Source organism: Haliaeetus leucocephalus, unplaced genomic scaffold (genome assembly GCF_000737465.1).
Source record: "Haliaeetus leucocephalus isolate CR32 unplaced genomic scaffold, Haliaeetus_leucocephalus-4.0 Scaffold944, whole genome shotgun sequence".
Taxonomy (NCBI): domain Eukaryota; kingdom Metazoa; phylum Chordata; class Aves; order Accipitriformes; family Accipitridae; genus Haliaeetus; species Haliaeetus leucocephalus.
The window spans coordinates 4,253,923-4,274,374 of NW_010973380.1; the positions used below are offsets into that span (position 1 = coordinate 4,253,923).

At 40.0% G+C, this 20,452-nt stretch overlaps 1 protein-coding gene across 1 annotated transcript in view; it reads left to right on the forward strand.

Moving 5' to 3' along the window:
- The first annotated feature begins 4,193 nt into the window (after positions 1–4,193).
- LOC104842094 (spindle pole body component 110-like) overlaps positions 4,194–20,452 on the forward strand; it is a 29,228-nt gene continuing 12,969 nt past the window's right edge. The window contains exons 1-10 of the mRNA XM_010584191.1: positions 4,194–4,275; positions 7,919–8,004; positions 9,911–10,022; positions 12,251–12,386; positions 13,249–13,477; positions 14,258–14,380; positions 15,752–15,861; positions 17,729–17,810; positions 19,114–19,250; positions 19,381–19,491. Of these exons, the coding sequence (XP_010582493.1) occupies positions 4,194–4,275; positions 7,919–8,004; positions 9,911–10,022; positions 12,251–12,386; positions 13,249–13,477; positions 14,258–14,380; positions 15,752–15,861; positions 17,729–17,810; positions 19,114–19,250; positions 19,381–19,491 (1,208 nt within the window). The remainder of the gene's footprint in view (positions 4,276–7,918; positions 8,005–9,910; positions 10,023–12,250; positions 12,387–13,248; positions 13,478–14,257; positions 14,381–15,751; positions 15,862–17,728; positions 17,811–19,113; positions 19,251–19,380; positions 19,492–20,452) is intronic.

Sequence of the window (20,452 nt, forward strand, 5' to 3'; positions counted from 1 at the left end):
CCCCCCCCCAATTATTGCACTAGTGCATTAACAATTAGAATCTCTGTGTTTGTTTATCAGGAAGAGAATATTACAGATGCTCATCTGATAGGACAAGTAGATCTACTGAAGTCAGAGCAGCTCTCTCCAGATCATATGAACTCAAAATTTGGCCCATTCTCTTTGGGAAGAAAAGATTGCCCTTGTCATTTATTATTAACTAGTAATATTTGTGATCCCAAGAAAGGTATTCCAGGCTCAGCAGAGAAATCCAGGCACCAGTGAGGCCATCATTAGACTTGTGACAAAATTTTAAAGGCTTGTCAATTCTTGCAAATGCAGGTGGGGCTTCATGCCTCCTCTTGTTTCCTGGGAGTTAGGAAGATACTATAAAGAAAGACTGGTCCATGTGTCCCTCTATGAATCCTGTTTGCTGTGACATAATTTTCTATGCAGGCAAAAGGGTAACCGGATTAGATTCAGGTTGTGATGGATAGGTTAATAGAAATATGTGCAAACAAACCAAAATATTTTTTTCTGGCATGAGTAAATAGAGGGGGGGAAAATCTATTGGAATGCCCTTCTTAGTTTTTACTCTAATAAACTTGTCAGGAAGCAGATGATTTATGAGAGATGTAAATTGTCATTCACATTGAACACGGATTTGCTTTATCCATGTTCAGACTGTGCGTTGTAGTAAAAGGAAGGAAGGAGCAGATCCTCCTAGAAAAAATTACATCTACTTACTCAGACCTAATATCCTGGTAGCTCTTGTAAGCTGGTGCTGCATTGCCCAGCTACTCTCACCATAATGCTGGGCAGGGATTTGAAATTCCCCATTTGGTGATCAATGCAGTAGCTAAATTTATTTCAGATACAGCACAGCAATAAATTCCTAGAAGTCTGGAGCTAGAAATCAAAGTATTTCTTAGCTTAAATATCCTGCAGCCATTGTAAAACCATCCCAGTTTATGATCTATCCTTTGCTCATGTGTGCATTTTATATGTCTGTACCATATTTACCACCCTCATCTTTGACACGAGTTTGAAAGCAACATCTGTAGATAAGGTCTTACAGGACTTGCACAGGCAGCATGATGGCAATTGAAAAGGCATGTCTTTAGGAGAAGAGATAGCCCTGCGGAGGACCTTTTGTGTAAAGGCAACTAGAAATTTTCTGTTAAGTATTAAAGAGCTTGAAGTCCTTTGCAACTCTGCAGAAGTGTTTTAAGGTCTAGTGAAGCCTTGTCTTGAAATATCTGCTGGAAAAAAAGTTACTATTTCACATCAGAAGTCCTGATTTTGAGGCTGGTTTTTGCATAAAAAATGGTTATATTTCATAAAGAAAAAGGAAAACTACTATTATTTTTCCAGTAAAATCTGTAATTCCACTGATACATTTTTACAAATCTATCTGTACCACCACAACAGTGGGACCATAATATTTCAAAAAAGCCCAGAAAGAATGGGTAAATTTTCTACCTGGAAATGCTTAATTGCTTGAAAAGGAAACAACCTATAGTTTTTCCTCAAGTATAATTTCTAGTTGAGGGGCTAAATTCACCATGAGAATTGTGCCCCCACTAGTTTGATATTATAGAAATCAATTTGTCTACTTGGCCCAGAGGTGCCTGAATGTCAGTCAGGTACAAAACTGCCTGCGCTCTGCAACCACTGCGTTCATTGAGGCCTGACTTCTGCTTAAGACTTTAAAAGATTTTCAGAAAAAGAAGGCCTTTCCCTTCTGTAGGAGATGGCTTGTAACTCCCAAACAAAGATTGAGAAAAGCAAGCTAAGAGAAGCACGAACAATGGCGAGAGACAAAACTTGGTAAAGATAAGGGGGGAGGGAGGTGGAGGCCCTCTGAGCCTCTCTGAGGAATCTCTCAAACACTTGCAAGTATCCTGAACTGAATAATGCAGGTCTGGTGCTCAATGGACAGATAAGGATACCATGTGGGAGAAATAGCAAAGGGTGACGCTGGAGGAGGAAGCCCTGTGAAGGCAGGATGGTTCCGCTCTGAAACAACTTGTGAAACTTGTTAACTCGCTGTTTTCAGGGCCATCGTGTCCAGTGAATGACCTTGGCCTCATTATCTGTGAAATGCATATTAAAGTTGACCCCCCTGCATGTACTAATGAAGATTATTGGAGATCATGCTAAACATATGTGACTACAGCACTCCTCTCTCAACCCAATTCATGCTACACATCACCTGGGGGAAGGGGGGAGAACCTGAAAGGAAGCTGCCACTGTAGCAGAAGAGCAGGTCATACTGATACAATGAATATAAAGGGGGAAGATAGGTGCCACTAAAGAAAAGGAAAAGTGGAACTCTGCAGAAGAGTGCTCTTATGAACCAGAACCCCTCCCCGTTGGCTGGACCAATGCTGGAATCAGGACCGGTGATCTCTTTATCTCCCCCCCCGCCCTGTTTCTCTTTTCTCTTAGAGTTGTTAAGTAACACAAGGCGTACCTTACAGTTTGCCATAATTTGTTATATTCCTAAACGATTATGGGAAAACCTAGTTCAAGACATATATTAATCGCTGTGGGAATCTAATAAATGTTTGTATATGGACTTTGAGAGTTGTCTCACCTTAGTCTATGCTGCTGGGGATTTGCAAATCTAAGTCTCCAACCCTCCTCTTCTAAAAGTGCGTCGTGACGCCTTCTTCCTAGCAAAGCTTTATCTTGTAGTTACCAAATTGGCTGCCATGCATTGAACAGTTGACCATTTTATTTTTAAGTCAGATAGGATAGGTCTTCTACTAGTCCAGGTCTATGAGCAGGTCTTCTACTAGTCCAGGCATTACTATGTTCACCCAGATAATGGTATTCTGTCTGCAGTGAAATGAAGACATGGATCCATCTATTTGGGGGGTTAACTGGAGATACTTTGCGTATTCAAACTGCTGAAAAGCGTTACCACAGTCTACAAGGCAGTGGACACTGATTGCCTCCATCTCCTGCAAACAGCAGGAGAAGGGCAGGATGCTCATCTCGCTTGGGATCAGGTCCTGTGTGTGTACCCAATATACAGGATTAACAGCAGATCACTTAATGTGGCTGTTCTTGGCACAGTTCAATTTCCAAAGCAATTTCTCAGAGTGCTGGAGGTGAAGGATGGCACCACCTTTGCTGATTGTCCCTTGCTGAGCCATAAATCAATACTGATTGTGAACAAAGGTCTCCAGTAGTAGCTTGGCAAGGTGGCAGCAGCCATAAATATGTAGGAAAGAAAGGGGTCATCTCCTAACAAGCTGGTTATCTCCAGAGGAAAGTTGCAGCACTTTTTATTAGATTTTTTTAGATAATTAAAAAGAGGTGAAATTATCCTGCTGATTATTTGTCTGTATGAGCTTAGTTCACTTGGAAATAATCGGCAGTGCCATCTGATATTCCCTCATACAATCACTATTTTATCTTCAAATTTGAATAGAGGATACTTGCTCTTAAAGCCCCTGGTTTTACAGTGATAACTGTAAACCAGAGATGACTGCATTTTAAAAGATCCACGGGAAAGCTTCAAAATGCAAGTCAATTGCAGCCTGCAGGCTTGAAAAATCAAATAAAGAATCTAACCTTTATTATTAATATTTTTAAATCTTGCATGCTTTGAAATGTTGCGGTGCCAGCATAGTCTCCAAGGCCAGAAATTACCAGGTTTAACTTCTGGGACCTAAAAGTACTGTATGCACTGGGTTTTGTGAGAAAGCCATTTAACATGTGGGCCAAGACTCTTCTAGGTTTATTGTAATATTTTGATCTAATCTTGATGTGATTCATTGTCCGTGACAGAGGAAAGCCTCAAACCAGAAGCACAGAGGTTGCAAAAACGAAGAAAATTCCCGATCAATCATCTGCTCCCCAGAAATTACTTCTACAAGGAACAACAACCCTGCCATTGTCCCCAGGGATGTGATGTGGGGAAGGCGGTGAGGTCTTCTCTTGCCCAAGGTCTCCCTCGGATGCCCGTGGACGTCACGACACCCTCATCGGCACCTCTGGCAGACTGGCATGGGGTGGGGGCTACAACCCCCTGTAACCCTGGGAGGTCTGTCAGGGGGACGGACCCAGCCTGAGCCCCCAGGACATCTGTCCTTCTACCCGGGGGTGAGGGGACAGAGCGTGGCCCTGGGCCCTCAGAGCCTGGTTGCCTGGCAACAGCGAGGCCTGGCCTGGCCGCCATGCTGTAGTCTGGCCTGGCCGCCATGTTGAGGCCTGGTCTGTCCACCACGGCGCTCTCGTCCTCTGCGGTGGCACCGGCCGCCCTCAGCTGCCTGCAGAGCCTGGGTGGGTGGGCGCAGGGCCTGGGGGGCTGCTGAGGTGACTCCTGCCCCAGCGCTGGGAGGGAGGGAGGGCTGGAGGGCTGGTGTCCCTAGGAACAATGTCCCTCCAGCCCCCGGCAGGCAGAAGCAGGGAAAGGCCCACACCTTGTCTTGTACATATATTTGCTACTGTGGGCATGCGTGGAGCCAGGGCTTAATGGAGAAAACAGGTAGTATTTTGCCTTACACTTTTTTGCCATTTTAAATATCCACCTAAGAAAATTTGGCTAATGTTCTCCCCATGGCTGCAATGGCCATGGACTGTCTTTTCCTGTTTACCTGCAGCCTGGTTTACTGGGGTTAATGTAGAAGACATAAAACCTGAAGGGAAGAGTCACTGCAAGCATTTGGTGGGGAAGGGCCATGTGTAGGCCATGTGTTTCTAAATGAGATGGCTGCCATGGTTATTAATGCATTTCCTCCTTGTCTTTTATTGTTTTACTATCACATATGGGGCCATCTGGTTCCTCTGTGGGACTCCCAAGACTTTTTGGCAAGGACATATGTGAAGATGTCTAGGGTTTTTCCTCTCAAGCCTTTCTACTACATCTTATTTCTGGAAATCCTGCCTAAAAAAGAGTTTTCATGGACAGCTGCAGTCTCTACCTGTAACACAAACCTCCTCACTATCACCAGTGCTGACATTGTAGGGCCGCGTTGAGAAAAATCCTCATTCAACTACAGGTCTGGTGGCACATTAAGAAAGCGAATGCACTTCGCAGGGTGGTTCAGGCGCTGTGGCAGGTGGTGTGAGACAGATGCTTGTGGTCCCCTCAGCCTCTGAAGTGAGCATGTGGCATGGTATCTCAAGGCAGAAGAAAATTTTAAATATGCTCAAAGCACAAATTCATTCCTTTCAAGTCTTGAGAGGTTAGAAGCCCTTGAATTGTCTTGAATGTTAATGTTTTTTCCTGTGCAGTATCAGGCGAGAAGCTGCTTATGGAGCTGTTGGGCCTTCTTGGAAGATAAATGTGACCAATAGAATCACATTTATCATGGTGTCTCTTGTAAGAAATATAGCCTGCTTTCAGGGTAGCTGGATGGATTACAGAGATGCAAAACTGGAACAATTCAGCAATCAGGAACTTGGTGCAAAGGCCTTCATGAAGGAGATGAAGTAATGACTAAAACCGAAATAAATTTGCTTTAGAAGGAAAGAATAATCATCACACAAGAGAAGGATTGCTTCAAGTGTAAGCAAGGAAATTGTGCTATGAGTAATAAAGTTAGCCAGAGTAAAAGCACCAAATAAACTAAGTACCAGGAGATACATTTCAAACAAGTTTTATCCGGCTCTCAAATACTCCTTTTTGAGAGGTAGGGGCAGACTTGTATTACAGCTGAGCAGTCTCGAGGGATGGATTCCATGCTGGGGGACACTGCCTCTGGTTATCATTTCAAATTTTCCAATTTCAGAACATTCAAAACTTTCCATTGCTGTCAAATCTGTTTAATAGAAAGTTATTCTTGTCTAACAAAACTGGTTTCTTATAAATAGCAAGGATTGGGCACAGCTTGTGGTTATAGTATAACAAAAATTCACTTCTGGAGGCCTCAGCTGTCCAACTAAGGGCTGTATGGAACTAGGGCCTGAGCTTCCCTGTTGCCTTTGAGATTGGTTGCAGGGCATTATCTCAACAGCTTGGTTTCAAAGGCTGTGAAATTATAATGTCCCTCAAAGAGCTTATAACCTAGAGGTCAGAAAAAGGTATATACATATGAAACAAATGGCTTGGGGTGACATAAGCTGTAGTATGAGATCTAAGATGATATGGAAACACTTCACCAGTAAATGTCCATGGTCTCAGTACTCTGCCCTCCCAGCCACTGTCAGGTTGCAGTTCATCCCATGCCCAAAGGAGCCAGCGGGGCTCAGGGGGGATTTCAGGTGGGACAAAGCAGTGACTATAGTTTTTGAGAATGTGGTATGCAAGTAATGCACTGCTGTGCAGGGAGGGTGAACTGATGCTGTTCTGAAGCCAGAAATTTGTGCCTGTGCCACTGAAAGAGAGAGACCAGGAGGGATTGGGTAGCTGACATTGTTTGCATATCACCTTGATTTTTATGCCACTTTTAGGCTTAAGGGTTTGATTATGAGAAGAGTTTTGGCAGTGAAGAGGCTGGGATAAAAGGCTGGCTGAATTCTGGAGCAGCATGTAGGAAAAAATGGCAAGACTTTTCAGAGGCTTTTTTTTTTTAATAAAAACTCTGCATTTGGGAAACCTATAATTTACTAATGTTAATTTACATCTGGCATTCAGTTTTGGTTTAATAACAGAAATAGAAGGAAATTGAAAATATCTGAATGCTTTATCTCAACTTTTTTCTGAAGGAGATGTTTCAGCTAGGAAATAGAGATTTTGAGAGAGCAAGTGTAAGTACAAAAGAGGTGAGAAAATCAAATAGATAAAAAGAAATCAAGAGGGGGTCTGGAAGAAAGATGGCCTAAATGACTGGAAAAAAAGTCTTCACAAGCAGGACTTAAATTAGATTTTTTAACATGGATTTTCATTTATGCACAATATGCCTTAAATTTTTTTATGTTTCTGAGGAAAATAGCTCATAGTTCTGTTGATTCTCAGGTGGTAAAAAGACTGTGATTTCAGACTGCTATCATTAGAAAGAATTGTCTGGAATTACTACTAATTGGTGAAGCTGGGGGAAATTCTGCTCTTACACCACCCACTCTGCTGTTTGCTGCATATATAGGCTTGTTTTCTGACATCTCTCCTGCTCATAGTTCACAGAAAATGCCATACTGGTAGGTGATTGTCATCATCAGGCCTGAAGATGGGCAGAGGTAGCAGCTGCTCATGGCCTTTGTTCCCACCAACTCCAGATAAAGATCCTAGTGAAATGGGACAGTTGCTGCTTTTCAAACAAGTTAGTAGGTCAAATTAAAAACAGAGCTCTCAGCTGGCTGAGTGCCTCATCTTCCCTACATATTCACTTATGCTTGGGTCATGAATTTTCTTTTCCCACCTCCTATAAGGATTTAGTCTCTGTTACAAAATCAGGGTATAAAAAAATTTCATGCCACTGTAACAGGTACAATAATCTTTTGGATGAATTCAAATCCTTGCAATTATTATCCCAGCTCAAGCTAAATTAAATTTAACAATACAAAAAGTAGCTTCTGGAGTACTGTAAATCTCACTTCAGGCTTTGATGAATCCGGATTAGTATTTTTGGTTGGAAAGAGACATAATGAAGCCATGACTGCTTGGAAAAATTCTAAAGATTAGTTACACCCTGCTTAAAGGGAAATTATTTTGATCCACAGCTTTTACTTCTTTTTAATAACCTCTGTAAACTTCTCTGAGTGACTCTGAAAAGATTAATTCTGCAGAATTTAAGTTGGAAGCATTTTGTGACTGAAAATTTTACCAGGTCCTGTGGACTTCATATGCCACTAGTGCATCTGCCTTTTCTGTGCACCAGGAGGAGGAGTATGAAGGATGCTGACCTACTCTAGAAAAAGGGAAAACAGATTTAGGAAATAATTAAAAAATAAATCCTTCTCTTTCAGGATAATTCTTGCAGAACAATAGAGCAATATTTGAAGCTTTGAAACTATATGTTCTAATTTCACTGTATTTTTCATTTAGAAAAACACTTAAAAAATGAAGATTCTCCATTCAGTGGGGAAATTGTGCAGTGTCTTGAAGATACTATTGCTGCTATTAAGAAATTGGTAAGAAAAATCTAATATTTAGTTTCAAATATGTGGGAAAAAGTTAGTTGGTAGCCATGAAATTAATCTTTTATGGTGGTACTGTGTTCTCTTGTGTGAGTAATATTGTACCTTTAGAGAGAGAAAGAGGCAGTTTGGAGTGAAGTTGGTGGGTCCTTGCACGTACTTTGCTGCCTGCAGAAGTTTGGCTATAATAGAACAAACCAACCTGACTAGTATAGATCGCACAGCTGATTCAAGCCTTAGCTCACCTGCTGATATTTTAATGGGGGAACAGTAGATACCACTTAAACTGGGGGCTAGTGAAATTTGAGGTGTGGCTAGCCTTCTGTTGAAGTAAAAAGAGGAAGGGTCTTATGCTCAGCAGAGTAATTTGGGACTCAGGGTTGAAGGGTTTTTTCCCTTTACTCTGGTGTGTCTTCATAGTTTGCTTTTCTGTGAGAAGTGTAAGCTCTGAACCTACAGTGACTTAGTAGGAGCATCACAAAAATTGCTCGAAGGCAAAGGTGTACTTGTGTAGAGCTTTTTACGTCATAAGGGCGTTAATGCTGTTGGTGCAAGGGAGAAAAATAATGCTTCCCTCTCAGGGCTGCTATGAGGATATACCCGCTAATGTTAGTGTGTTCTGCAGATGGTACAGAGTTCAGCAGGTAGGTCGTTTGCCCTATGACTAGGTACAAAAGGATTTTTTTTTAACAGTTTGTTTTTCCTTGAAACAATTGCATTGTGTGTGATAATAAGAAACCCTATAGTAATTATGAGCTGAGGATGGCTGTTCATAGGTAGCTAACTTTTGCTGTAAGACCTCTGAAGCCATTAAAGCCAGAATGGCTTCAAACAGGAGGTATTTTAAAAGTATCTCCATAATGTATTTGTCTAGGTAGGTGTAAATCTTGTAAAACTTTACTTTCTCCTTCAGTAGGCCTCTAAGTCATCTATTTCAGACCAGCTCTGCATTAGCCTGTCAGATGAGTGTTTTATGTAACATGCTGAAATCATAAAGCTGTTTTCTTTTTCACTGCTTCAGCTAATTGACGATGTAACTCATACAAAATTAAAACCTTTTACACATTTATTTTACACCTCTAAATATTTCATCTTCCCAAGGAAATGAGAGTAATTTATATGTGTACATATAGAATTTGCTCTGTAGACAGTAAAATTCAACAGTATCTTTTCTTCCCATAGTGTCTCAGCTGGTGATTGTAACTGCTAGCAAAACTGAAGGAGAAAGATAGGATTCATTTTATGCATAAGTTGTGATGCCAAAGTCAACATCCATTTAAGAACCGATTTCTTTCCCAGACATTTGGGGCTTCATCAACCCACCTACAATTCCCAGTCATACAAATTTGTGGATTCAGTTGTTTGAGGGCTTTTCCCACAAACAGTTCAGTCTGTTTTCTCTTGCTCCACCATCACTCTAAAAGTGACCTTTTTCATACCATGAACCAGAAGATGACTTTCTAGTGTGTCTCAAGGCCAGCTAGGGTCCCCCTTCTTCAGTATAGCTTCAGGCCACAGGGAAGTGACACTCTGCTGTTGCTTAAATAACACCTCTCATGCACAATGGCAGAAGCTGACAGCTAAGACCTTCCCTGCCAGCACAGCTTTTGTAGCAGAGGTGTCGGTAACAGCTTCCTAAAGGTTGTTAACAGTCAGAAGCCAACAGTTCCTGGAGATACATAGGTTTGTTCAGCTACCTGTGAAACAAGTTAGTTGTTATTTTGAAGAGTGAAAGAAAGGAGGAAAGAGAGCAAGTATGAGCAAGGGGAATGATATACCTAGGCATGGAAAATATCCAGTATCAACTAATTAAAAAAAGAAATAAAGGGTTTGTCAGGAAGAAGTGCTTTTTCAACTGTTGTGTTACTTGGTTCTCACTTGTGGATTTTTTAATTGTCAGGAAGAAATTCGAAGACATACCCTTGAATGCCTAGAGGAGGAGACTATAAAAACCAGCAATCTTCGCTTCAGAATACAGAGTTTTCCAGGAGAGATTATTGCAGAGATGACAGGTAGTACTGACTTAACCAGTTCTGAAAAAACCAAGAGAATTGAGTTTTCTATGCATTTAAACAACTTGAAGTATTCTATAAAATAAATCTTACTGCTAAAGGTAATAACTTTCTATAATAACTTCTTAATGAAAGAAGATAGGTGTTTGCTGATGTATGATACTGTGAGGGATTGTTGTCTCACATAAGAGTATAAATGAGAGATATCTTCACTGAAGACCATGCACAAGCACTAGAGGAATGACTGGAGAATTGCAGTATTCAGTTCTGATCCCAGCTGTGCCACAGCCTTTCTCTGATACTTGAGAAGGAGCACTTGAGTGCTCTGTGCTGCAAGTTCCCTCTTTGTGAAGTTGGGATAATAATGCTTATCTGATGCGCTGTTACTTTTGGGTGGGGTTCATCTGACCAAATGCTTATCAACTGTCTCTTTTAGACAGTGAAGAGAGAGACGCACTTCTAGACATGATTCATCTCACCCTAGAATAGATGTTTAAAGCAAGTCAGAAGAATCATGAGTTGGAAGTGCCTCTTTCTCTCTACTGGCTATGAAGGGAGGCTAAAGCCCTGGCTCAAATGTAGGTATCTAGATGAAAATAAAGTTGAGCTCTATTTCCCTCCGCCCCACCCCGGTATGGCTTGACTTTTAAGATGACCAAGGCATATTCTGCTACCAACCTTCTTTTTACACTGTAGTCGCAAAGCAAAGTGGTCAGGGAGCTGATCTAGATGAATGTTAGGATTTCTTCTTTTTGGGAGAAGCAATGGAGTTGGAGTTCTTTATCTGGCTAACCATGAGGCTGCATGATTGTTAGTGGTGGTGTTATCAATTAATATGTACAATATGATTGAAATAACCAAGGAGCTGCTAAAGTCCTGTGTACAGTCCCCATCAGTAATAGTTAAAACAGGAAAACAATAACTAGACATGATTCAGCGTTTAGGAACTAATTACTAGACCATGGGGCTTTATGTCAGAAAAGGTAATGGATTGTGGTCTGGTCAATAAACCTTGAAGAACCACTTGGAACTGCCAAGATTAGGGAAGAAGTAGGTAAAAGGTAATTCCTACAGGGGGAGATCGCGACCACCAACTCATTGACCACCTACTCAAATGATACCACCTACTCAAAAGAAGACAATGAAGGAAGAAGAAAGCGTCTGCACACTAATTTACATGAGGGGCGAAGAAGAAAGAATGGATCATTAAGGAAAATAACAACGAATATGTATTAGTTAAGTGTATAAATGTGAGAATTTCTGAGACAAGGGTGTGCTGTCTTGAGACACCCATTCTTGTGCATCAATGAAATTAATTTGAAAATACCTCGACTCTGTGTGTTACTGGCTTGCACACTGGGTAAATGAACCCTGTTTGTGGGACAACAGTGGCACAGGAGGAGGGATGGCAACATGGCAGGGTGGCCAGCGAGAGCAGGACTGCTCCTTTTGGAGTACTATGGAGTTAGATCAGCTTTAGGTTCGTCATGAAACCAGAGCTGCACTTTTTTTTTTTTTTTAATTTTTTTTTTCCCCAGCTACATTCTATGTTTGTTGATTATTTTCTCATAGCAAGTTTCCTCCCTCACCTTCTCTCTGCCTATACCACGTGGCTGCTATGCAGTTAGTTGATAGTTTATACTAGCTGCTCCCATTCTGCAGTGCCTAAGTGTTTTTGTGCGGGTGGATGTACACTAATGTGACTGTTATCTCAGAAGTTGAAGAGATGCTATAGTACAATGCCCCTGCACAGAGGAGCTTTATCCACAGTGCCTCTTCATGCAGGCTTTTCACTTTTACACAGCAGTGGCTCTTCTGGGAGAAAATCTATTGAATTTCAAGCCAGGTGATCCTGTTCCTTGTCCCTGGCTGCCAGAGCTGGTTATGCAGAAGATTGGGGGGGGAGGGGATAATTTTTATCAGTTCACAATACATCTAGGGAATTTCTTAGACATATAGTATGAAAAAGAGCAATTGTTCCATGAGAACACGGCAGGCTTCTTGTTGATAAATGCAGATGACTCAGGGAAAATGTGATAAGACTAAACTACTGAAATAACATTCATGATTTCAGGGATGTTAGTGTCTTAGAATCACAGCTATCCCTTACCAGGCACTAGTACCAATAGTTGTGAATTCAAGATTATGGATCAATCCCTTATTGCATTATCTTGTGTATACCTTTTTATAGCTAAAAGGCTTCTGCATGTTTTGTATTTATTTTTTAGCTCTTGTTACTGCTGCACGCGAATCTAGTGCTGCTAAGATACATCAGCTGCAGTCTGCATTGAAAAGCATTGCTTATGAAATTGAATTACTGGATGAGAAGCAAAGCCTTTGTGAAAGACAGAATGCTGCACTATGGTATGTTTTCATTTGAACAAGGAAAACCATACTAGCGAGATGATTAAGGAGAACTGAAATGTTATCAAAACATGCTGAGTAGTGCTTGGCCCTCACCCCTGCAGCTAGCCACAAATGTTCCTAGGCAACTCTGCTGCAGCAGCAAGCCTGGTTTTTAAGATCTATTTTCTTGAAGAGCAGAGCCTGCCTGCTGCTGCCTGCCCTCTCTAGCCCTGACAAGCTCTCTTAGGGAAAATCGTCTGCAGCTTCACTTCTCACACCAGCAGGGAGAGTTTTCTTTTTCAACAATTAATGTCAAGGAACTACTACAGACAAAAATCATAGTTTTCAGTTAAAACAAGAACAGTGGAAGGAACTCTGAATCAGTAACTGTGCTAGAGACCCATCTTCCTCTTCAAGAGTTACCCCAAGAGGATACAGAGACTTGGGAGATACTTGTTTTCTCCCTGCCAGATTTCATGTTACTGTCACCTTCTGCCTTGCTGTTAGAGCTGTTCAAAAATAAATCACAATGCATTTTCTTAGGGGAAGCCTGCATTCTTTATTCTTTCAATGCTTGCAAGCAGCCGTTCCATTTTTAATGAAACTTGTGGAAAATAATCTCATCAGTAAAAGTAAAGCTTTGATAAAGTTATAATACAAATAACTGAAAGCTGTTTCATTGGAATGCAAGGTCTTAGATGGTCTTCATCACAGGTACTGCTGCATGTCATGCTTTATAGTATATATATAGTGTTATAGTAGACTGAGTTGCTAACATATGGATAGGCAAGTATTCCTTTCAATGAACATCTGAACCAAGTCTTCGATCTGAATGAATGGTAGGAAATATAATTTTCATCCATTATTTATTTTTTTCCAGTGAGGAACAGGAATGCTTGCGGACACAGTATAAAGAAAGAGTAGACTTGCTGAATGAAAGGATGGCAACGAAAGTTAACACAAATGTTCTCTTAATTGAAACTTGTGATAAAACAAGAGATACAGAAAGAGAAATAATCAGGGCGAAGGCAGCATTAGCAGAATTGAAAGAAAAAATAGCTGAAAAAATAAGTAAACTTGAGAAAGAGAAAGAAGAATGTGATAAAAAGGTAAAGGTTTTGAAATGTACTTCACAGTAAATTACCTTAGAAATTATTACAGATGTTGTATTTTGCTTTCTCATATGGTGCTAACGTATGTCTCCACAGCAGCACAAACAGAAAAGTGACTCTCTTGACATCAGGTGCACACATGCTGTTTTGACTTCTGTATACATGTACTTATCTGTGTGTGGTGTGTATACATATACACATAAACACGCACACATCAAAATTGCATGGTATATGAAATTTGTTTTCTAGCAGCACATCTCAGAATGTCATGTCTGTATTGGTGCTTCTTACTGACTGTGGGACAAATAATCATGTACTGGGAACTCAACCCCTCCAGGCAAACTGCTTAAAATAAAGGTACCTATATTTTCCAGCAAGCTCTGAGATAAGGTTTTAATGTTTTTTTTTATATTCTGCCCTACTTTCAGTTGTGTATATTTGATATTCTTTCTGAACAATAACATAAAAACAGATGATCAGATTAAAAGAAAACTTTCTAGTAGAAAATATGATATAATTAGGTTCCTACAGTGGAATAAAATCACATGAAATTTTGACAGATCAGGTCCTAATTTGCTTGTTATATTAATTAATTATTGTTTCTTTTTCTTATAGAATTTTGTCATTTGGTACATAGCTGTGGCTTTTGCAGAAAATTATTTTCTCCCAGGGTAAATTTTGTGCTCATTTAATTTTGGAAGGCTTCAGATGTTTTAATATAAATTTTTAAACATTGTACCGTACATTGCTCAATTAATTGTATTATTTTTAATGTAGAAGAGAGAAATGAAAAAAATCCTCGATACTCAGGAGGCAAACAATTCCAAGAAAAAGCATGAATTTGAAAACTTGAATACAAAATCTTTGGACCTACAGAATTTGATAAGTCTGAATTCAATGGTAAGTTATATAGAAAATTGTTTTGGTTCATTAATGCAAAGATCAAAATTCAATTCATAATTGGTCAATGTGAGGGGAATTTATAGAGAAACACAGTCCCTACCTTTTAAGAAGAAAAATAAGCTTGCATGATGTCTAATTGACTGACATTATTAACTGTTAGTTACTCGGTTATAAAGTCACTTTAAAAAATAGAAGGTCCATATAGACTGTTTTTACCAGCTTAATGAAACAGTTGGCTACTATGTGCTCGTCAATCTATTTATTAGGACATTGTTATAGGGAATATTAAAAAAAGTCAGTGAGAGGATGACTTGGCTCCCAGTCCTGCACATGGCTCTGGTAGAGGTAGTTGGAGGACTAGCTGAAAAAGAGACATGATAATCAACAGATATTTAGTGGATGCAAACTATGATGTAAGGGGAAGAAATAGGAAGAAATTTAGAAAAGAAGGCTGTTCAGATATTATGAAAGAGTTTGTACTGGAAAAGTGTTGTAGGAACTAAAATAAACAAGGAGACTCTATTATGCCCAACCGCCTGGGAATGCATTCAGCAGTGTAAGTAACTCCACACTGGTGGACATGGCAATTTTAAGGAGGCTCAGGATCTGGAAAGTCAAGGCTAATAGGGCTAAAAGACAATCAGGCTTTCTCTGTCTGCCACCTATTTAATATGGGCTTCTAGTTCAACCCTGTCTACTCTAGAACTACTTTTCCCTTTTTGCAGGGATAACTTATCAGAGAAAAATAAGGAAAGATCAGTGTCTTCATCTTTCCTTTTATGATTTCTTGCAGAGTTAACTCAAACTATGTGCATTCAGTTTGATATCTGCTAAGTTACCTCAGGACTCCTGAAAGCAACCATACTGCAAAACTAATATTTGTGTAATGAGTTGAGCCAAACTGAGATGTAAAACATCCATTCTCTGTCCCAGTCTTGCTAACTTCTGTTAGAAGCACTGCTGCCCTCCCAGTAAAAGTCCTTTCTGTCTGAATGAGTATCATGTTAGTAAAAATTCCAGAACTGCACCTGAGTTACCTCTGCAGTGAGGTTCCCTTGAATGACAGATTTCATAGGTTAATTTTTAAAGTGTCTTTTCATTACCAACCTGCACTGATTTTTTTTTTTTAACTCTTTCAGTGATTAAATACAGTAAATACAGCCTTAACCACTGCTTCCTCAGTATTCTTTCTTTGCAGGCTGTAGTAATTTTGACTGTGAAATCTCAGAGTGGCTAGAAAATAGCAGTCTCATGCAGATGTTATGAAATCTGAAAAAAAAAGACCAACCAGTGGCAGTAAAGGGATTCATTATCTGCTGTTTCGGAAATTTCATATGTTTTTGACATAGTCTGTTATATTTTTTATAGGCTATATTTAATGAGGAAAGTCTCATAGCAAAACTGAAAGAAAAAAGCAAGCAACTGGAAAAAACCCTGGAATTAAAAAAGGCAGACATGCTGGCACTCTCAGAGAAGAAGTAAGAATTATTATACCATTTGATTTGATCTTTTTGCTAAACCTGCATTAATGTTTTCTGACGGAATTTTTTCCCAGTATTTAAGAAGAACCAGCCACATTCTATAAAGTATGTGAATTATGTAATGGGAATCTTTCTATTGGCGTCAGTGGGCATACAGTAAAGACTTGGAGGACAGCTGAAGTTAATCTAAATTAACTGTCAGGGAACAAATATTCACAAACAGTGCCCTTTGGACTAGAGTTATGCTGTTATTCTAACAATACACATGGTTGGAAAGTCAGTCATTACTCCCTGCATATGCTATCATTGTCCTATCAGCTGGAATACTTACATTTGTTGTGGCACAGAGATTTTTTCTGTATGTTACCTGAGATGCAAAGCACGACAAATGATGTGAATAAGCAAAATAATCCAAATATCATTCTATGGGCTTGTCTATGTTACACCCATGGAGCTCAGTGTGGAGATCCTCAAGTTAATATTATCTAGGCTAGCTCCATAGCTGCTTCTCTTCTGATGCTGCCATAGGCCTTCTGAAGGGTTATATGACCAAAGAGATGGGGAGAAAAACTGAGACTTTTCCTGGTGATTCAAACTTCTTTTTTGAACCCATTTCTCTGTACAAGCTGAGCTGAGAATCCCTACAAAGAAGAAAATATAAGTTCTTGGAAACTTGGCTAAAATTATTGCTCTGAACTCCACTATTTTTCTTGATGGCAGAACTAATTCATTAATGTCTTCATGAAGTGAATGTTGCCATTAATTAACAACGTAATTACTGTAAAAAATGAGCTGCAGCCAGCATCCGGCTGTGGCTCTTGATCCTGTAGGCAGTTATAAATTGCTTATCTTTACTCTCCTGAGTATTAACTTCAGTAGATATATTTGTGCTAGGGAAGTTGACCATGCTCATGTTTCGAGGGTCCAAACAGTTATGATCTGGTGATGACCGCAGAGCTGTGGGCTATGGTGAATTTCATAGCCTGGGTGTAACAGAAGCATTGTCTTTCTGTTCTTTTTGTGCTGCATTTTTATAGCTGCTGTGTTGTGAATGTCTCTATTTGTTTTAGAGTGTTTGTCCTTCATAACTTATTCTGCTATTTAATGTAACAGATGAGTTTGGCAGTTGAGTTAAAGAAAGGATCTGGTCAATGTATTTTTTCTTTCACAGTGTTTGGCACACGCTCTCAAAGCCTGGTCAATATGGATTTCTGGTTCTATATTTGTCTGCTATAAGATTACTAGGATGCTGGGGCTTTCTATTCCTCTTTTTTCTTTTTGATATCCTCTCCTCCTCCATATCAGATTTCTTTCTTCAGACACTTCTTTAGGTAGGCTCATGCTTCTTGCATGACTCCTGTTTTGTATGGAAGATACAAAATAGAAGTGACTATCCCTTGTTCTGACTGCATCCTGTAAAACATACAAATGCACAATGTTCATCCAAGCAAGAAATATAAATCTATGCACAAACTTTCCGATTTTGACCTGTTGCTAGTAGGACTTACCTACCTGAAAGCCTATCTGCTTCCTCCTTGTGTACTTTTTCTATCAGTTTGTCTATAGAAAATATTGCCTCTCCCCACAAGCCTTCCTTGGCTTGTATTTTGTATTTTAAGATCCTGTAGTAGAAAGCCTCCTAGTTCTCTATGTCCTTACCTTCTTTGCAGGTTGTATTCTCATCAGGTATATTAGAGGAAAGTAATGAAGAAAGACACTTGAATGGAATAGAACTCAAATATATGTAGGCATAGCTTATGTTCACATGAGGGGCCTGAGAATAAGAATGCATGATTTTATTTTTTTTTTAATATTTTTTTGTTAATGCCCTCCTAAATATGTCTACATTGCCTTTGTTTAATAGGATTCAGCTTGATTCTGAATTACTGCTTTTACAATCAAAAATTGCCCAAGAAAAGGAAGATTTCAATAAGGAACTTGAAAAGGTAAGAGAGATATTTTTATTCTGGCTCAGAGTTTTTACTAGGCCTTGTCTTGTTGAAATACTCAATGAGAACAGGCCTGCACAAAGTGTGACATGTGAGGTGCTTTAGGTGCTTTGATTTGTCTGTGCCTCTGTGCTTGATGAGTGCGAGCACAAAGAAGAGGCACAAACATTTGCAGGACATGTGGCTTCTACCTTCTACTATACTTGTGTTTTGGAAGCCATGATGCAGGTAGGGGCAAGATCTTCTCTTCAACTGAGGCCATGGGCTGATGTTGAAAGACTTAAGGGGCACTGACAGGTGGGGTAAGCTTGAGGGTCTTGTGTGCTGGGATATAAAGGAATAGAGGGTTATGAGATTAGGATGTTGATTTGGGAGGGAGTATATGTGCAGTGAGAGAATGAGGCAGACAGATGTGTGTAGGAGGATTGTGGGGAGATTTGTCAACAAGGATGAGGTTGGGCTCCTGGTCTAGAAAGCTGAGTGTGCAGTTTTCATCCTTATTGACTTGCTCCATGCTTTTTAATATTATTATTAGCTTTTATTGCATGTGGGGAAAATGTAACTAGTGGTGGCACTCCATCTGCTGAACCTGTGAAGGAATGCCTACTGCCTGAGATTATTGTTGTTATGTAGACTACACACATCTATCGGGGGTGGTTTCCTAGCTATGTTCATAACTTCTCCAAAGGTGTACACATCAAACAAGATGATGGTCCATTAAAAACGCTGCCATACTAACATTAGGCAGCACTAGGTGGGAGCCACGTTCTCCCCATCCTATGGCAACCCCACCTGCTCTTCTACTGCCTTCTACCATCAAAAGCCAGGACCCCAATCATCATCTTCCTATTTCCTTTTTCTCTTCCATCTTCCTGCCCTTGCCTCATTCAGCCAGGACCCATGACTCCTGCTTCCTTCCATCTTGATATTGCATGCCCACCATCCCAGTGTTCCTTCATTGTCAAGCTTTCCTCATTTCTACTTTATCACTCTTTGTAGTCGACACAGTGGAAGTCACTGCCTCCAGCTGGAGCAAGGTACCATGTGTCTGAGAGCAGCATGCAGCTTGCAGGCTGCTTCAGAGTGGTGGATTTGAATGAGGCCGTGGAAATGAAGATCCAGAAACATGATCTTGATGTGACATCTATATATGTTAATTACACACGTGCTGTGAATCTTGATTCATTGTAAAGTTCTCTGAGATTTTTTTGATTAAAGTAACTATAGCAGTATAAAATGTTGTTATAAGGTAAAACGGAGATAGAAATAATAAGCTAATATCTATGGTCCTTATTTCTAGACTAAGGAAGATCTAAGCAATGCTAAATGCCTGAATAAAAAACTTAAATTAGAAAATAAAGCTGTGCGCCAAAAGTATGAACAAGTATTGGAAGAAGAACAATGCTGGGCTATAAAAAGGGATGAGATGGTGGCAAAGTAAGTTTTACCTGTCAGCTTTTGAATACAGATTTCTTAAGTTTGTGATTTTATGACTAAGGATTTTCTTGCTACATAGTGAGATCATGTTTCTGACAAGGTATCTAACATTTCTTTTTTATTCTGGTAGATTGGGGAAATTATCTGTTTTGTTGGATGAAAAGCTTGAATTTCTGGCAAATCATATGATGGAAAAGAAAAACCTAGAGAAAGAGATTGAAAATCTTGAAGACAGCCTACTGTATGTAGTTTTTCAATCTTGACAACAGTAAATAGCCTCAGTACTGTTTACTCAGGAGTTCAGCTGGTTTAAGTAATTCTGAAGTGTAACATTCAATAGGGAAGTTAAATGGGTTTATAAACTATACTAGTAGGCTGGTATGAAACTTCATACAAAAAAGAGGTTAGCTGCCAGTTACCCTAATTTAATCTCCAGTTTCTTGTCACCAAGCAATGCACATACAAATACTGAAGCTATTGAAGCAATGCAGAATGTAAAACTTCACAAACAGTTGGGACTGTGAACTCCATAGTGTGGTACCAGGTCTTGGACCAAGCCACTACCCTTTTATGGTGGTATCTGAGGAAATCTGCTTTTACTCAGATAAAGCTAAGTAAGCACAGATTTGCCGTGTGCACAGAAGTGGTCTGCAAAAGAAATCATTGGCTTGTGTAGTCTAAGCAGAACAGACGTCCTGTGCCCTGTGCAGTGGGGGATGGCTGGCAGGAGCACGGTCAAAGCACTGCAGCTCTCTGTTAGCCTGTAGTTGGTGGAAGAGATTTGGGATTTTGCTGCCATAGGGTGAGGGTAGGCCCATGTGTGCTGACCCCAGATATCCTGCTTTGGACCCAGTTCATCTATTTGATAGAGAATCAGGAGATCAAGGCCTTACATTACACACTAATAATCAAATTCTGTCATGTAACAAAGGTAATGCTGACAAATGGGACAGCTTTTCTTTTTGTCTCTGCTGGAGTCTCATCCTTTGCAAAAGAAAGTAAAAAGGTTCAGCCAATTAATTTTATGTCCCTCAAACCTAGCAGAGCCAAATATTTGCATGCACTCTGTGTTTTGAATGACACCAATTGTCCTGGTTCCGTGCAATATTTTCACAGTGTGGCACTGAAGGGGCTGTGCTCCTGGGGTCTTCCTGTTATCTAAATCCTCCTGAGGAATGTTTTGTTAATATGGAGTTGCCCTA